This window comes from Carassius carassius, chromosome 9, assembly GCF_963082965.1.
Source record: "Carassius carassius chromosome 9, fCarCar2.1, whole genome shotgun sequence".
NCBI classification, from domain to species: Eukaryota; Metazoa; Chordata; class Actinopteri; order Cypriniformes; family Cyprinidae; genus Carassius; species Carassius carassius.
In genome coordinates, this window is record NC_081763.1 from 11,265,355 (window position 1) to 11,282,443 (window position 17,089).

General features: G+C 37.4%; 2 protein-coding genes across 2 annotated transcripts; one reads left to right on the top strand and one right to left on the bottom strand.

The window, feature by feature from the left end:
• The first annotated feature begins 612 nt into the window (after positions 1-612).
• Positions 613-4,467, top strand: LOC132148734 (uncharacterized). The gene is made up of 11 exons (XM_059557432.1): positions 613-663; positions 1,351-1,511; positions 1,595-1,808; positions 2,108-2,183; positions 2,466-2,740; positions 2,830-2,967; positions 3,445-3,524; positions 3,669-3,749; positions 3,827-4,032; positions 4,220-4,297; positions 4,406-4,467. The coding sequence occupies exons 1-11, from the start codon at positions 628-630 to the stop codon at positions 4,465-4,467; spliced, it is 1,407 nt and encodes a 468-aa protein (XP_059413415.1). The 5' UTR covers positions 613-627.
• Positions 4,468-6,171: 1,704 nt separating this feature from the next.
• LOC132148548 (uncharacterized) lies at positions 6,172-9,987 on the bottom strand. Its single transcript, XM_059557237.1, has 7 exons — positions 9,934-9,987; positions 7,777-8,477; positions 7,438-7,483; positions 7,248-7,339; positions 6,944-7,054; positions 6,556-6,708; positions 6,172-6,464 (listed from the first exon to the last, which is right to left on the bottom strand). Exons 1-7 carry the CDS (start codon positions 9,967-9,969, stop codon positions 6,395-6,397), a joined length of 1,209 nt encoding a protein of 402 aa, XP_059413220.1. The 5' UTR covers positions 9,970-9,987; the 3' UTR covers positions 6,172-6,394.
• Between the last annotated feature and the right edge of the window lie 7,102 nt (positions 9,988-17,089).

A 17,089-nucleotide genomic window follows, 5' to 3' on the forward strand; every position in this document is an offset into this window, starting at 1 on the left:
GCGAGATGGTAAAGCTTTCGTCACATTTGCACATCACGTTACCTTGACCAAACACAGTGTAATCGATTGAGTGGACTTCTAGCTCATGTAGCAAAAGCACGACTGTGTTTGACAATTTGAAAATCACTCCGCTTTACACGCGCGCGCACACCTCACATGGAACGCACCGGTGTATGGAGTCAAAATAGGGCCGTATATATCTGCAAAATAAAACAATGTTTTGCAAAAAAAAAAAAAATGTTTTGCAAATAAAAATAGAGTATTGAGAAAAAAAATGCTTTTTTGCAAGTAAAAAATATAATTGCAAAAGAAAAGTTAACCACTGGGAGAAAAAAATAAAGTTTAGCAAAGTAAAACTTCAGCAGCATTGACTTTGCAACACATATTTCCCTTTGCGCCGCTCCTTTAAATCCGCGTTTCAGTCATCCGTGCCTCTGCGGCGCAAGTTTTCCTTTGCGCTTCATTTTTCTATGTGCCTCGCTTTGTGTCCCTGATTTGACGTGGGGGAGGGGTCAAGAGGTTGGGGTGTGTCTCAGAGCCGTTAGGGTGTGTACAAGGGATGAAGGGAAGGCGCGTCCTTCTTGTTACGTCATCAGCGCGAGCCCCAGACCGAGTGGATCGATCGAAATGGCAGAGCAGAGACATGCGGGTGATGGATCACAGGTATGTATTATTGATCGCTTTCTTCAAGTTCACTAGATAGACTGATAAATATATGTAACTATGTGTATCAGCGCGTTTGCTCAAGTTAAGTAAGTTAGAGATCAATTAATGTGGCGATTAGCTAATCGCCGACGCAACCTTAAGTGTGTCGGCGGCTGTACATTTCTCTCAATATGCACACCTTTCACGTTGTTTTATAATTAATTAATAAATAATAATTATTATTCTCCACGCCCTAGTTGTATTATGGACTATAAGCGATGCCAAAGGTGTTTCTCAAAATATACTGTAAATTGAAAACAAATGCCTTGTATGTGCAAACATAATTTGAAATAAACCTCTTTCTGATTCCGAACAAGTTGATTTATATACAGTAGGTCACATCCCTATAGACTATGTTTAAAAGCTGTGATGTTTATATGATACATTGTTAATGCACTTGTTCTAGATCAGTTGTGTGAAACTCAATTCCTGGAGGGCCACAGCTCTGCACAGTTTAGCTCAAACCAGCTCCATCCCACACCTGTTTGGAGGTTTCTAGTAATCCTGAAGATCTTGATTAGCTGAATCAGATGTGTTTGATTAGGGTTTGAGCTAAACTGTGCAGAGCTGCAGCCCTGCAGGAACTGAGTATAAAACCCCTTATCTAGATAATCCTATATGATTTTGTCATGACATATTTAACAGAGAGAATATTCAGATGTCTGTACAGCTGCACAGAATTTAATAGGTCTTCTGACCCAAAGCCTTGGTCAGATTCAGTCAGCTCAGGGTCAGCAGCAGCAGCCACAACAACGACAGCAGCCTCCTGCTATTTCTCAGCCTCGAATAGAGCAGGATATGGCCAGGTTGCCGCATCCACATCTAATTATTTTAACAATTGTCTTTTGAATGTTTAATATTATAATTAACATTGTTTTATTATTTGTAGATCTTTTCCTGGGATGTTTAAAAAATCAAAGAAGAAAACTCCAAATCCACAAATACATGTGAAAGCCACACCTTGGAAACCATTTGCTGTTTCCATATATTTAATGAGCAGCAACACTGACACCTCACCCACACCTTCTGAAGAGCTTGAACTACTCCAGGCCGGACTAGGAAAACGGTTGATTACAATTTCATCCAATGTGAACCATTCGGATGTAAGTTCATTTTATAGTACAATCTAATTTGTTAGTTTGTGCCATCTGATTTTAGAGCAGGATTATTTCTATATCACCCTGCGAATAATATATAATTAACTGCTTCAAAGTAATATTCCACTTTCAAAACATGCTGAGATGAATGAACATAATTTGCTTAGGCTAAACATAGTAAAATGTGAATTAGTATGTATAAAAATGACAAACAAATGCACGTAAAATTTTCAATGTGATAAAGATTTAGTTTTTACTTTGTGTGGTTGTTTGAGAACCCTTGTTCTGTTTCATGTTTATTTCAGTTATGCAAGCTCCTTGAAGCTGAATTTCCAAAGATGAAGTCACTTACTGGAGGGTGGTTACTTTATAAGGCACCAGGTATGCTGTACTGTCTACCAGAACAGACACAAACATGAATATCGGAGTAGAGTATACTGTAGTGTAAGTAATTTCCATAGGTAGTTATTAATTGAACATTTCCCCAGGCATTCTAACCTTAAATCCCAGGCTACATCCTTTTTTAATAATAGTACACAGGGAAGTGTTAATAGAATATGGGAAGCACTGTTTTTTGACATCGTTTTAACTACAGTATAAAGCCCAATTATATAGTAAAGACCTTTTATTGCTGGATTTGTTAATGTGTTTTTAAATTATCAGGTGGGAATGGAAGAAGAAAGCTTACTGTTGTCCCTCCAGACTCAGAGGGTTATACAGGCAGCCTTCTCAAAATGGCTACCACCGCTGGAAGAACAGCACTGTATATGGTCCCTCTTCAAGATGAGTTATGTCTTGATCCACTGCCATTCTCAGCAGAAGAGTTTGCGAAGATGCCAAAGGTTGAGTGTCGTACTTGTAAAACCACAATGCCACTACCAGTTTTGTACTTGCATGTTAAATCTTGTGGTGGCTGCACACAGTCAGCTAATGATGAGGTATGTTGTTTACACAACATTTACACAAATGTTGTTTTTCAGTTAAGTTTTCTTTTAGGCAGAATATATATCTCGTTTTGTCATTTCAGACTACTGAAGATGATGATGATGATGTAAAAGTAGTTGGTGAGATTACCAGAGCAGTTACCCCTACAGCCCCAGCTTCTACACCTACACCCACCACTTCAATACAAACTTGTTCTCCTACACCCACCACAAGTTTTGAGGTGAGGTTTTAATTTTAATATAAGTGCATAAGGACCGGTGCAGTTAGTAAAATTAATTAGATGCCATGTTAAGATTTTATTACTAACGGTAATGGTATTTTCTTTGTAGTGCCTTATTGTCAAGCACTTTTGATTAATTGATTGTAATTATACTGTCTCTCATTGGTACATAAAGACCATTTTGCAAGAGGTAAATAACACTGGTTGAGAAGAATGCCCTATTTTTATAGTTTTAAAACACTACACAAATGTTAGAAGTCAATACAATTTACTAAACATTTAGAACTGAATCAGAATGTTTTTTGTAAAGTTAAAAAAACTGAAACAGCGAGTGCTTGTTTAGATCTTGCAAAATACTTGGTGACCAAAGTATTTAAAGTGACCAATTAAACAAATTGGATTTTGGAAATAACCAATTGTGTTTTAATTGGGATTTTATTGTATAATACTTAATCAGTTGTCCTTTTGCCATTATAGGATGAGGGACAGTGTCCCATTTGTTTAGACACATTTTCACAGACAGAGTTGCCCATGCATGCAAGTGTTTGTGGAGATAGGTAATTTTTAATGATTTGAAAAGTTATTTCATTTACAGACATTTAATAAGGTATGTATTAAAAACATGTTTTAGGTATTATAAGTGTATATAACATGTTGTAAATGTTCTAAGAAGTCAATCTAACCATTGGGTATATACTCAGTATATTACAGACACTGGATTATGAGAGCAGTCCTCCGTGTGGCACACCAGTACAGCAACACCAAGGCCCAGACATGAAATGGTACAGTCTATTTATTACATTTTAACAACCCTGAGACATCTGAATTCTTTACTAATCTTTTTATCCTGTTTTTATAGTCCAGATGATGTATTGCGTTTGTTGGCAAGAAGGGTAGATGACAGCAAGGATTTCAAGATCTGTGTTTCTCGAACTGACTTCTATCAAAGAGCTATGGTGCAGTGGCAAAGACAAAAGAGAGGAACCCCGGGCAATACTTTGCGTGTAACATTTTTGGGGGAAGCAGGTGTTGACACAGGTGCCATTTGTAAGGAATTTCTTTCAGGCAAGTTAGGTTCACAATCACATTATTAGGTTTTTAAATTCATCGTAACAATTTAAAGTTTAGAAAAACAATAAACAGTTACCACATGTGTCATTATGAGATTTGGTATGTTTTAATGTGCTTATAATTGTACAATGTAGTAAATAACATTCTTTTTTAACATGTACATTTGTATATTTGTTTGTAGATTTGATTGGTGAGATTGAGAAACACCTCTTTGAGCATAGAGGACACCAGAGAGGGAAGAGCCCCATCTACTCCCCAAGTAATCTGGAGAATGGATTTTTTAAGTTAGTAATATTTTACATTATAGTAACATGTCAGTTGTCATTTTTGCATACAACTAAATATTATTTTGTATTCTTTCTTTCAGGACTGCTGGAGAAGTGTTTTCGGTTAGTCTCGCTCAGGGTGGGCCTGCCCCCCGTTTCTTGAGGCCGTGGTGCTTTGATTATCTCTCATCTGGAGACTTGGATGAATCAACTCTCACTATAGATGATGTGGATGATGCTGAACTTTATAATTTGATTAAAAAGGTAGTAATTTTTTTCCAAATAAAATCTGATTTCATAAAAGCTTTATTTCTACGCAAGCACACCATTTTACGTGTTTGTGTTTTCAGGTGGAGGAAGAAGAAACCGATCTCTCTGCATGGAATGATCAAATAATTAACTGTGGTTTTACTGGGGCCATTAAACCTGAGAACAAAGAGGCCATAATAAGGTCAGAAAAAGTGTTATAACTTCTTTACATTTGAAACCTTGCAAACGGTTTTAATTTTGCTGCCTACCAGATATACTGATTAGCCACAACACTGTCTATATTATGCTAGAATTTCCTGGTTCTTTTTTCAGATCAATTGTGCTGCATGCAACTCTACGTTTGTTCCCTTTGTTGAAGCAAATCCGAAAAGGTCTTGAAGTCTACAATTTCGTGGACATCCTGGAAAACCATTCAGGACTTTGCCACCAGTTCTTTGTCCCTGATGTGGATGATGATGATAAGGTATCACTAACTGGAATAACATTTTTGCCTATATCTTGTATTTCATTTTAGAAATGGTTTTATTTTAGGAATATTATATATAGGAAAATTATTATTTGCTAAGTTGAAAAATAGTCAAACACTTTGTTCCTTACAAAAAATAATAGTAGAAAATGGATTGCTCTTAATACCTCAGTAATGGTTTCCTGTAGCTTATTGGTTAGATAACAGTGCTAGCATAGCCCAAGGGCTTGGGTTCGATCTCAGGGATTGCACATACTTAAAACAAATGTTATTATAGTAATAAAGTAGCTTTGGATAAAAGTCAAATGCATATGTGTATATGTACCTGAAAATGGATTTCAACCCAACCCCCCCCCCCCCCCCCCCACAGGCTGATGCAGACTTCATCATGCAGAACATTCTTCCGAAAATGTCGGAGAAGGGATCAGTACGAGAGACTTATGAAACAGCTATAATCAACTTTCTGCAAGACTTTCTCCAAGAAATTGAAAGCTGTGGTATGTATGAACTGACAGTTGATTTAGTATAAATATTGTTAAAAAAAACTGCAGATTACACAAATTAATGTTAAAATGTAATTGATCTAATTCAGACAATACCAACCCTAGAGATAACAAGTTCTTTTGCTTGTAGAGGATAACCCTGACGGAGACATCCTGCCCTTAACTGTCCCCGGTGTTATACAATGGCTCACTGGCCAGGGACACAAACCTCTTCTAATGTCAGAACTTAAAGAATTCAAAATTTCTCTTCATTTTGACCATGAGTGTATGTATGCAGAGGATGCCAGAACATAAAATATTACATTTCCCACAGTACACATGGGTGACTACAGTTCTTTTAAATCAGTCATGTTGCAAGCCATTCAGTTTGACGACGGTTTTAACAGAATTTAAAATGCTGCTTAATGTATGGAATTGTACATGTTCAGGAAAAAAACCTTTTATACATTGGTAAATGTTCTTATGGTTTTGAAATTTACTGTGTATGTGTAGAGAACACAACGTGTTACATATTGTAAAATTTTATATCTTAATGCATGTGTTAAGAGAACACAAGTTGTTATACAAGTCTTTTTCTGCTTTAAATATAGCCAATACAAAAAATAAAACAAGCATGCAATGTCAACTTGTTTGTTTTTTATTGAATTGGATGTTAATTTGCTTCTAAATGGATCATTTGGTCACTAGTCATTTCAATGATTGATTTAGTGTCAATTAAGAATGAAGCAGAACAAAATTCAAAACTTCTAAATACTTGTCTCTTCCATAGTTTTGAGAGTGTGAGGTTGGGTTAAAAAAAGTTTGAATTTGGGCCTTAAGTTCTTCAGTTAAGGGGCATTCGACTGGAGGAACTACAATTCCTGTCCACGGCTGGTCAGAGATACTGTCTGTGTCCCAGTCAGAGTCGTCGTCTTGTGCAATCTGTTAAAAGTTGGTAATAGGTTATGGACATTGGGGCAATATCTTGCTTGAAAACATTACATACATTAAAAGACACAAATTCTTAAAATACCTCAGATTGGACTGGAGGAGGGACAGGGTTTTGCAGGAGTCCAATTTCCCACAACTGGTCTGGGCTTCTATTACTCTCTGTGCGGAGAGGATGGTTATTCCACCCACTAGTAAAGGAGTCAAGGCTGGCCTGGAGACGAGGCAGGAACACAAACTGACAGCAAAAGAGGTGAAGGCTGTTGGTTGGCTCTAGTAATCCTTCCTCTTCAAGGCTGTGCAAAACATCATAATAGATGTTTGTAACTGCCATCCATATGTCACGCCAAAGGTGCTCAATGCTAAAAATGGAAGAGAAAACAATGTGTAATGTTGAACACAAGTCATCATTCTTAGAAACAGAACACTTTAACATTCATATCAAGCTTTAACTAATTTATCTAGCTGCTTACCGCTGGTTATGCACGCTTTTTCCTGAGATGTAGCTTCCCCTGCCACAACCACGCACAGAAAACATACATCTGGCAATCTCTACATTTTCAACTCCTTGGTCTCCTCGAACTCTAAATGCAAAAAAATTAAATATGACAAGGTATTTTAGAAAAGAAACCTAACAGTATTTAAAAAACGTATGTTAACCATGTTTAAACAAGCAGGGATTCATTTACATTTAGCTTACGCTTTTATCCAAAGTGACATTCACGTTACTGGAGGTAGCAAAGCATTCATACACACTCATGATGTAAGTTGTCTTACCTCAATGGAAACCCATGTCTCTCCACTGACTGAAGGAAGAAACCGAGGGCAGTGGATGCCTTGTTATCGGTTGCAGGTCCAAGGTACATGATCTGAGAGACAAAGTAAAGTTAGACTTATGCATTCCATCAGAAATTTGATTTGTACAAAATTTATAGGCCAACAATGCATTAAAGAAAGAGAAAAATACCTTTCTGGAGTACCCATCAATGGCACCGAATATCACAAGGCCATATCTGATAAAAGATAATCTGTTATTACCAGTTGAAATGCGTATGTAAACTGTAGAGAGAAACTCACATGCATAATAAGTCATTTTTAAGGATTAAAAATATCAAAAAAAATCTTGGGCATTACTTATATTCCTTAATACATTTTCAAAGAATTTAAATAGAATTAGAAAACTCAGAAACTCAAAAATAATGACTTCACATAATGTAATGTGATCACAATATGTGATATTTTCACAGAAAGGGTCACATACTTTAATCAGTAGCATTACAACAATGGCTTGACACGCATGACATACCTTATCAGCTTATGGTTTGTGTCTATGTGAACAACATGAAGAGGGCCCTTGACGGAATAAGTCCTTCTGACTACACATCTCAATTGTGTAATTCTTGCTAGTATTCCAGCAGAGTCCACTCGATGCATGGAATCCCAAACTCTTGTCCATGGCACACGATGACCCAAGGCTTGTAAGTGTCCCTTCATCATTCTATGGCCTAGGTGTGGACTTTTAGCTTTGATTGACCTCACTAGGTTGTCAAGTTCTTCATCTGTGATTTTACTGTAGGTGTCCTTTAGAGAAATGCCATACTCAGTGAGGCGACGTTTGATTGTCCTTGTTGACACACCAAGAAGCTCGGCGATACATGGAACAGATAGCTGCATATTAACTAGGTACTGAAGATGTTCTCTGGAAATAATAAACTTTGGGGGCCCCTTAACTCCAAATTCCACTTCAAGGGCAGTAACAGGTTCATTGTTATTGTCAATATGCCTATCCACTGTGTTTTTCAAGGTTGACAGTTCACCAAGGAGTTCCTCTGGGACTGAAATTTGATCATAGACTGATGAAATGAAGAGAAGCTCATGACTGCATAAAAACTGCAAATAATCTAAATCTAGGGGTAGGCGACTCACTGTATCCTGCAGTTTGGATAGCAGTCTTTCCATGATCATCCTTCCCAGCTGGTGACTTGTGGCATCATTAGGTCCATGGACCTAAAGATAAGAATTTATTTGATTAAATGTATAAAAAATGATTTACAAATTGATATGCGAGTCAGCTAAAGTTAAAACACCCTTAGGAGTTTGGCTGGTGTGTGCGTGTTGAGTTCTGTGCATGCATCTGTGCGTGTTTTGTGCACGATTGTTTCTTATTTGAGTGTTTTCATGATTCTGATCAGTAGGAAGTGCTGCTCTATGTAAAAGCAGTTCAAGTTTGAATCACTTATAACGTGCATTTGAAAAAGCAACACCAGTCGAACATCCTCTCCATTATTATTAATATACTTTATTATCATGAAAATACCTGAGAAGGTTTTAGGAATATTGATAAAATGATGTCCATATGCATTTCCTATAATTAGTTATGTGTGTTATTGTCTTCCTCTACTGCGCTTATTTTGAGTTTTTGCACGAGAGCGACCTCTAGCTTTCGGGTGCAACAGTATTTTACCTATTTCACCCACAAGCTGTTCATAAATCATGTACAATATAATGTCTGTTAATCGTGGCAGCCTTATTTGTGCTGACGCCTAGGTAAAGGTTGCAGCAGTTACTCTTAAAGGAGAACTCCGGTCAATTTTAACATTGAGCTCATTTTTTTGTCAATTTGGAGTGCTGTCAGTACAGAGAACAACGACAAAAATCGGTGTTGCCAACACCGTATTGTCCCATTGAAGTCAACAGGGTGCAAATTTTAAAAAGAGGATAACATTTAAACCTGCTTCTAGCCTCTTAACATCCTTGATGTGTCATTACAATTGCACAGGTCATGTGAGTGATTCCTTCAGAGTGAATCTGACTGCAGTAGATGTGAAAGAAATGGATAAAAATGATGTTATTTAAGCCAGCGCATCCTGATTTCGGTTGAAGTCCAAAGTAGTCGATTGTCGAGTTCAAGCGCATAGGTTTAGTTACCAATGATCACGCGCGTGAACTCGGCAATCGACTACTTTGGACTTCAACCGAAATCAGGATGCGCTGGCTTAAATAACATAATTTCTATCCATTTCTTTCACATCTACTGCAGTCAGATTAAAAAGAGGATAACACGGTGTTGGCAACACCGATTTCTGTTGTTGTTCTTTGTACTGACATCACTCCAAATTGACAAAAAAATGAGCTCAATGTTAAAATTGACCGGAGTTCTCCTTTAACGTCTCAGGTCAAAGAACTACGGGTCACATGACAACAGAAACGTATGTCTGAATACTATATTGTGCCTTTTTTGCGGATTACATTTAAAGATTTCAGATGCAAAAAGCCTCTACAGGCCCATAAAAAATGAGATTATGATGTTCAGTGAAAGCTCTCCACACATAGAGCTATGTGTTACTCAAATAATTTTACTTCAAAACCCCGCTAATACCACGCTCTGGCCGGCCTGAAGTATCTGTTATTAATAATATAGGAGTCTAATAATAATAAGAAGAAAGCGATCAATAATACATACCTGTGATCCATCACCCGCATGTCTCTGCTCTGCCATTTCGATCGATCCACTCGGTCTGGGGCTCGCGCTGATAACGGTAACAAGAAGGACGCGCCTTCCCTTCATCCCTTGTACACACCCTAACGGCTCTGAGACACACCCCAACCTCTTGACCCCTCCCCCACGTCAAATCAGGGACACAAAGCGAGGCACATAGAAAAATGAAGCGCAAAGGAAAACTTGCGCCGCAGAGGCACGGATGACTGAAACGCGGATTTAAAGGAGCGGCGCAAAGGGAAATATGTGTTGCAAAGTCAATACTGCTGAAGTTTTACTTTGCTAAACTTTATTTTTTTCTCCCAGTGGTTAACTTTTCTTTTGCAATTATATTTTTTACTTGCAAAAAAGCATTTTTTTTCTCAATACTCTATTTTTATTTGCAAAACATATTTTTTTTTTGCAAAACATTTTTTTTTTTGCAAAACATTGTTTTATTTTGCAGATATATATGGCCCTATTTTGACTCCATACCGGTGTACCATAATCTTTGTTTATATTGTTACCAGACGCTCAGTATCTTGGTCAGTGCTAGATTTTAAAGGCAAAACTTAAACGGAGTTTTTTGTCGAACTTCGAATTTTATGCTACAGTGAGAAGCATTAATTAATATTAAGTTATTTTGAAAAACAAACAAAAATTCTCCAGAAAGTGATTTGAAACTTTTTTTTTAAAGATATGCGTTCATTTATACAAGTTATATAACGCCCCTCTGACACGCTTAAGTAAAATATTTAAAACCAGTTGTTGATTCGATTGTATACAGAACTAATTAGCTGCAATACTAAATCCTACACTGAATAAAAAACCTGTAACATTTAGAGTAAAATAGGCTAAGCTATGGTTGCCGTAAAAAAAAATGCAACATTTTAGGTTTTACAGACTTATCTTAAATTCACAGTAAAGACATATTTTATTAACTTATATAATGTTAATACACCAATGTATTGAAGTACTAATGTGTTTTGTACCATTGTGATACCACCAAACCAGGTGGTGATGAGAAAGGCACATGATGAACCAAAGTTCATCCCAGCATTTCCTCAAGCTGAGAAGGGAAATACTTATAGAAGGTGCACAGTGTCATTCACACAAATACCAAACACCATTATAAAACACATGATACTGATATAATGCAATGAACATTATTTTAACAACATTAGATGTAAGATAAAACCATAATGTATATAAGAAAAAACTGAGAAGAAACTTTTTTCTCAATGAAAAAACATTAAATGTGAATTGACAGGGTTTTGCTCTGACACTGTTTGTCTTGTGTTTTGGTTCTTGTGTCTATGTCTTGTTACAGCACATGGCCTTGTTTGTTTTCCTTGTCCATGTGCTTCCTAAGCACCTCCTCCTTGTTTCCTCTTTGCCACGCCCTCTTGTTAGCCCTGTTGTCTAATTGTGCTCACCTGTTCCTCATGTGTTTTCCTCTCTACTTAGCAGGTATAGGTCTCTGCAGGAAAGTAATGGGAGTTACCAGATCAGGGTGTTTTTACACCATGATACCTGATTGGTTGACATCATAGTGACGTTAGGTTTAGGGGTGGGGTTGGGTAAGGGGGATCATTTAGATTGCATGATTTAGAAACACCCAGCAGTTTGAAAACACCCACAAGGTGATAAACGCCCACTTTTGCTCTGCAGAGACCTAAGTCGCACTTATAGTACCCCTTTCCCTTTTGTGTTTGCTGGTTCGAGGTCATTTTCACCCCCTCTGTCACTATCTTAGTCGCTGTCTGTGGCTGAATATGTGTCCCTGTCTCCCTGTCTCCCTGCCTGCCTGGTTGGTCTTGTGCCCTTGTTTTGTCTAGTCCTTGTAGTTCCATGTTCTTGTCTGGATCCTTGTTTTAGTATCTTGTTTGTTCTTGTTTTTTGCTTTTATTTGTAATACTTAAGTTTTCTAGTCCTGATTCTTGGTTTTGTTTGATATTCTCTTAGTTGGTTAAATTTGGTAATTCCTTACTTTTGTTACTTTACTCTTTATTAGTTCATTGGTTTATATTTTCCCTTGTCTTCTGTTTAATTTGTGTTTCTGTGAAGGTTTGTCCTGTCTAGTCTTGTGTTAGAGTTCCTGACTTGTTCCCGTGTGTCCTGCCATGGTTCTTGTATGGAATTACACTTGGTTCAATATAAATGAATGAAACTTTATAAAACTGAAGTAACTTTTTCAGAAACTATCAAAAATATGCCATTACAAAAGAAGAAAAACACAATGAAAATGAAAAAAATGAACTCAGTCGCACAAATTTAACAGGCTCTTCAAATATGCTTCATTCTTTGTTAATGTTTTTCAAAGATTAGTTTTCGCTAATCGTGGATTCTGAATTCATTGCCACAGATTTCTCTTATGCTTCGCAGTTTTTTGTCTGGTGTTTTGACTTCTCGTGGGGCGGGCTTAACAGTGATCTACTCTGATTGGATAGTGAGCTTTTGATGGACAGGTGCTCTCTGACCGGGAAGTACAGACATCACTCAGTGGCGCGCATATTGGAAAGCTCTTGCGGTGATTAAATCTGGTCTCTACCACAAAAAAATCTTTTTCACAGACAAAGAGAAAGAAATTTCTTTTAAGCTCATACACAGGTTCTACCCTGTAAAAAAGTTTATATAAAGATTTAAATCTGACATTGATCTTACAAGCTCTTTTTGTTCGAGTTCTGAACAAACTGTACACTTATTTTGGTCATGTCACAGAAACTTTGGGATGATATTGGTGTGTTTGTCAAGTGTAAGATTTTGCCAGGCTTCTCAGTATATATGAAAAACATTATATTTGGGTATTATGACTCTGACCCCACAAACGAAAATATCAGTTTTGTTATAAAAAATTTTCCTAAACAAATTTCACATTCACAAATGCAAATTCTCCAACTGTAAACCTGTCTTCTCTGTTTTCCTAAAAGAAATGGAAAACTATTTGAATGTAATTTCAGTATCTACTCATAAGAAAGCTATAAGGACTGCTAGAATTGCTCTACCTTTGATCTCCTTGTGTAATTCTGTTTAGAATTTGGCCCTCTTTTCTTTAGTTCTATTTTATTCTTTATTGTTTTTGTGGTGGATATTATGTGATGTATGTTTACTTTTTTATGTTTTTGTTCTTTGCATTAATAAAATAAAAAAAAAAAAAGCTCTCGCGGTGATTTGCATGCAATACGTCGTGCCTTGTATTACTAAATATATAAATAATATTTGACCGTCGATCATCTCTGTAAAGATGAGCTTTCAGGAGACAGAGACACGGAGCGGCGTCATCTTCCTCCTCCGCTTGTCCTTCAAGGCAGCTTGAAGTAAGCTTGTGTTACTGAAGTAACCAATAACATCGATACAAGTTTTTCATGTTACAGTGTGCAACAGTTTGTTGCGGGTTATTATTGTCATTCAGTAACACAAAATTACTTTAAGCTGCCTTGAAGGACAAGGGCTCATCTTTACAGACTGAGATGATCGAAGGTCAGATATTATTTACATATTTAGTAATACAAATCACTGCGAGAGCTTTCCAATACGTGCACCACTGAGTGGCGTCTTGTACTTCCCGGTCAGAGAGCACCTGTCCATCAAAAGCTCACTATCCAATCAGAGTAGATCACTGTTAAGCCCACCCCCACGAGAAGTTTGTGTCAAAACACCAAACGAAAAACAGCAAAGCATAAGCGAAATCTTTGGCAATGCATTTTGAAGAGCCTGTTAAATTTGTGCGACTGAGTTCATTTTTTTCATTTTCATTGTGTTTTTCTTCCTTTGTAATGGCATATTTTTGATAGTTTCTGAAAAAGTTACGTTCAGTTTTATAAAGTTTCGTTCATTTATATTGAACCAAATGTAATTCCATATTCTTCCTGCCTGACACTTGGTCTGCTTCAGAGTCGGTGGTCAACAAGTGTCTGAGCTCTGCTCTATGGTGCCTTGTGTGGTCTTTTTCATCAGCCTGGTCTTGCCACCCCCTCTGTTGCCAAAGTATTCTGCCAGTTGTTTTCTGAAGCTGTCCCAGTGGCCTTCCCTAGCTGTTTGTGTTCCTGTTGTGGTATCACTTGTGCACTTCACTACCCTCCTGTATCAGTCTGTTTTGTTAATAAACCCTTGTTATCTAACACTGCAAGTGGGTCCTCCTTTCTTGATCCCGGACAGTGGTGTCATGCAGGGAATTGAATTTCAATTTTTATGGGTTTTTCACTGTTATTAATACAATAATTTGTTCTTTTTCACTTCCAAATACAGTAAATTTAAACAGTAATTTACTGTAATATTACATTAAATGTACATAAATTGCTTAATTTTTTTACTGTAGCATTTTTAGTCTTTTACTATCTAATAAAATCGTTTTTTTTTACAGTAATGTTTTAAAAGACATTAAGTCCATGAGCGATATCATGAGTATTATAAATTTGATCTTAAATATGTAGATCGCATTTACAATGTTACTGCCCTTAAAAAATATTCTACGTTGTGCTCTTAAAAATAAAGGTTCTTTAATGTCATAGTTGGAACCTTAGTTGTGTATCTGTATGGTGCGTGTATATATATTTTTGTGAGGTTGATGTTTTATGTACTTCTCCAAGGTAGGCCTAATAAAATAACAACATTCAGTGTCCAAACCCTGTGGCAGCTATGATGTAGAAAACTGTTAATCTCGTTATGCTTAATTGTGACATTACTGTGGTGTTTGCTTTAAAATTGAGATGACACATTAAACCTTACAAGTTCTTTAAATAGCCTAATAATCCTGGCTCTCCAGAAATCACCACACCCTGTCAGCCGTGCATATTTTTAGTAACTGACATATTTTTAAAACTCAACCATTCTGCTGTAGTTTTATGCTTGTGACAAAAGCAAAACGATACATTTAATATTGCCTATTAGATTGTTTTATTAACGTCTACACCTACCTCAACCCTAAACCTATTCCTTACAAAAATGCAAAAATAGTCATTATTGTTGTACAGTGTGGGAAAAAGTACGCAATATTGATGTGTGCATGCAGTAGTTTTTTCTGTATCCCATCTAGCCTTAACCTAGTTGTATCCCTGTGTTATTTTGTCCTCTTTGTGCTGTCTGGCGCAACAGCGCCCGTGCTCGACAACGTGAGGAAGTCTCTGCATGGCCAGCACTCATCAGCCTCTCATCACTGCAGTTTTCCTCTCGCTGAGAACAACAAAGGTGCCAGGACAGCCAAGACCATCTAAACGTGCTGATAAAATATTCAAGATGAGCAAAGCAATAGTCTTTGGACATTTACAGGACTCTGACATTATAGCACTTGGTCTTTTAATACTGACATACAAATACAGTATTTCAAATCAGCCACACAGCGGACGGACTGAGAGCTATTTAGAACAATGAATTCTTAACAAAGCTGATTAATCCTTATATATTATCAAAAAATAATAATACAAGGAGTTACATAGCAACAGTGGGCCGCTAGTGCGCTACTCTCATCGGTCTAAAATGAACAAAATCCCCATAGACGCTATTTGTTAATATTTTAAAAATAATTAGTTTTGTGCAAGATGAATCTCAATAGATCGCACCCTGCAACTTTACTGTAGACGAAATTCGTAAAACAGACAGTCAGCTGAAACTATAACAAGGCTCTGTCATCATTAAAATAACGTTTTAAAATGCGAAGACTAAACTGCAGCATTATGAATCTAGGTCACTCGAGCCGCCTCCTAACCTACTGTCCGCGTGACTCCAGCGAGGGCTCTCTCTTTCTCCCTGCTGCTTTAATCACATGTTTTTAAATCATCTCTTCATTTCGAGATACTTGGTGGTCGAGTTAACCCTTTCTTATGAGACTCATTTCTGTGCAATTCGTGTCAAATGTATGTAGTGCCTCCGTTTCCTGTTTTTTTTTTTTTAAATTAAAGCATATTTCAATACAGTCGTTTCTCTTAACTCAAACAGCGACAGGTTTTTCGCTTCTCTTGCGCGCGCCTCTATAGAACGCTCGCGCTGAATCTTTCAGTCCTCAAGCCAATATAATAAACGACATTCGAAACCTCTTTAATGCGGCACAGAGAGACGTGCTTCCCTGTTTCTCTGCTCGCTTCAGTCGCAGGGTCCCCGTGTGCCATGTGAGTCGTCCCGTACCTATGGGGCGCTGCACGCACCGGAGCGTGACAGGGGTGTGTCGTCACCGACGGCCCTGCTGCGGATGCGCGTGGTCACCCGGCAGGTCCACGTGCGCGCACGACTTCAGCTCTGAAGTGGAACAGTAAAGTGGGCGTCGACACGGCGCTCTATTGTCGGGGAATTCAAGCGGGTAGTCTCGGTCATCCACTAATGTAAACATCTCAGCTGTCTGAGGGAAACAAATAGCCGTGTAATTGGGGTGTCGCTCTAGTTCAACGTGGATTCATACAGACACAAACCTTTTATAGTTTAGCCTATGTATAAATAAGACTTGTTTACAACTTGCTATTATTCTTATGTAGATTATTTCCATCTAACATTTTTCGTCTGTGCATTGCTTTACACCTGACAGAGTGATTTGCTCAGGAACTTGTCCTCTCATGTTCAGCTTACTATGTGTTTTTGGTGCTTTGGGCTGCCAAAGCATACAGGCTACCTGGCTACGGGATGATAAACATGTTCTTGTTCTTCTCATTCAAGTGGCTTTTGATTAGCTCCTTGGAAGCTCTGATGTGCCTTCTATCCCAGGGGATCTTCAGGTGACAAACTAACCCATCATTGTGATCAGGACACAAAGAATATATGAAAAGTTTCTATTTTAGATTTTGTTTTTAAATTCCACGAACAGAAGGACGTGAAAACTCTAGTTTTGACTGGTTCTATCAGTCGTTTAAAGCTTGGTAAATAATGAGCAGAGATTTTTTTTTTTAAATCTTTTATAAATCAAACATCAAGAAATCAAATTCTGAATAAATTATGAAATCCATTAGTCATGTTTCTCTGTACGTAGTTCACAGAGGGCGTTTTATATCACATGGGTCTTAACTGAACTCCTACTGGCCTTGACCTTGCATGTTTTGCAGGACAAAGCAGTATAAAATGTATCTTATCATGATATAGCTGCTATTTCTGGAAACTCATCCACTCCCATATTTACTTAATTGCCTCGTGGGAAGTTACAAATTAACATTGTCTTACT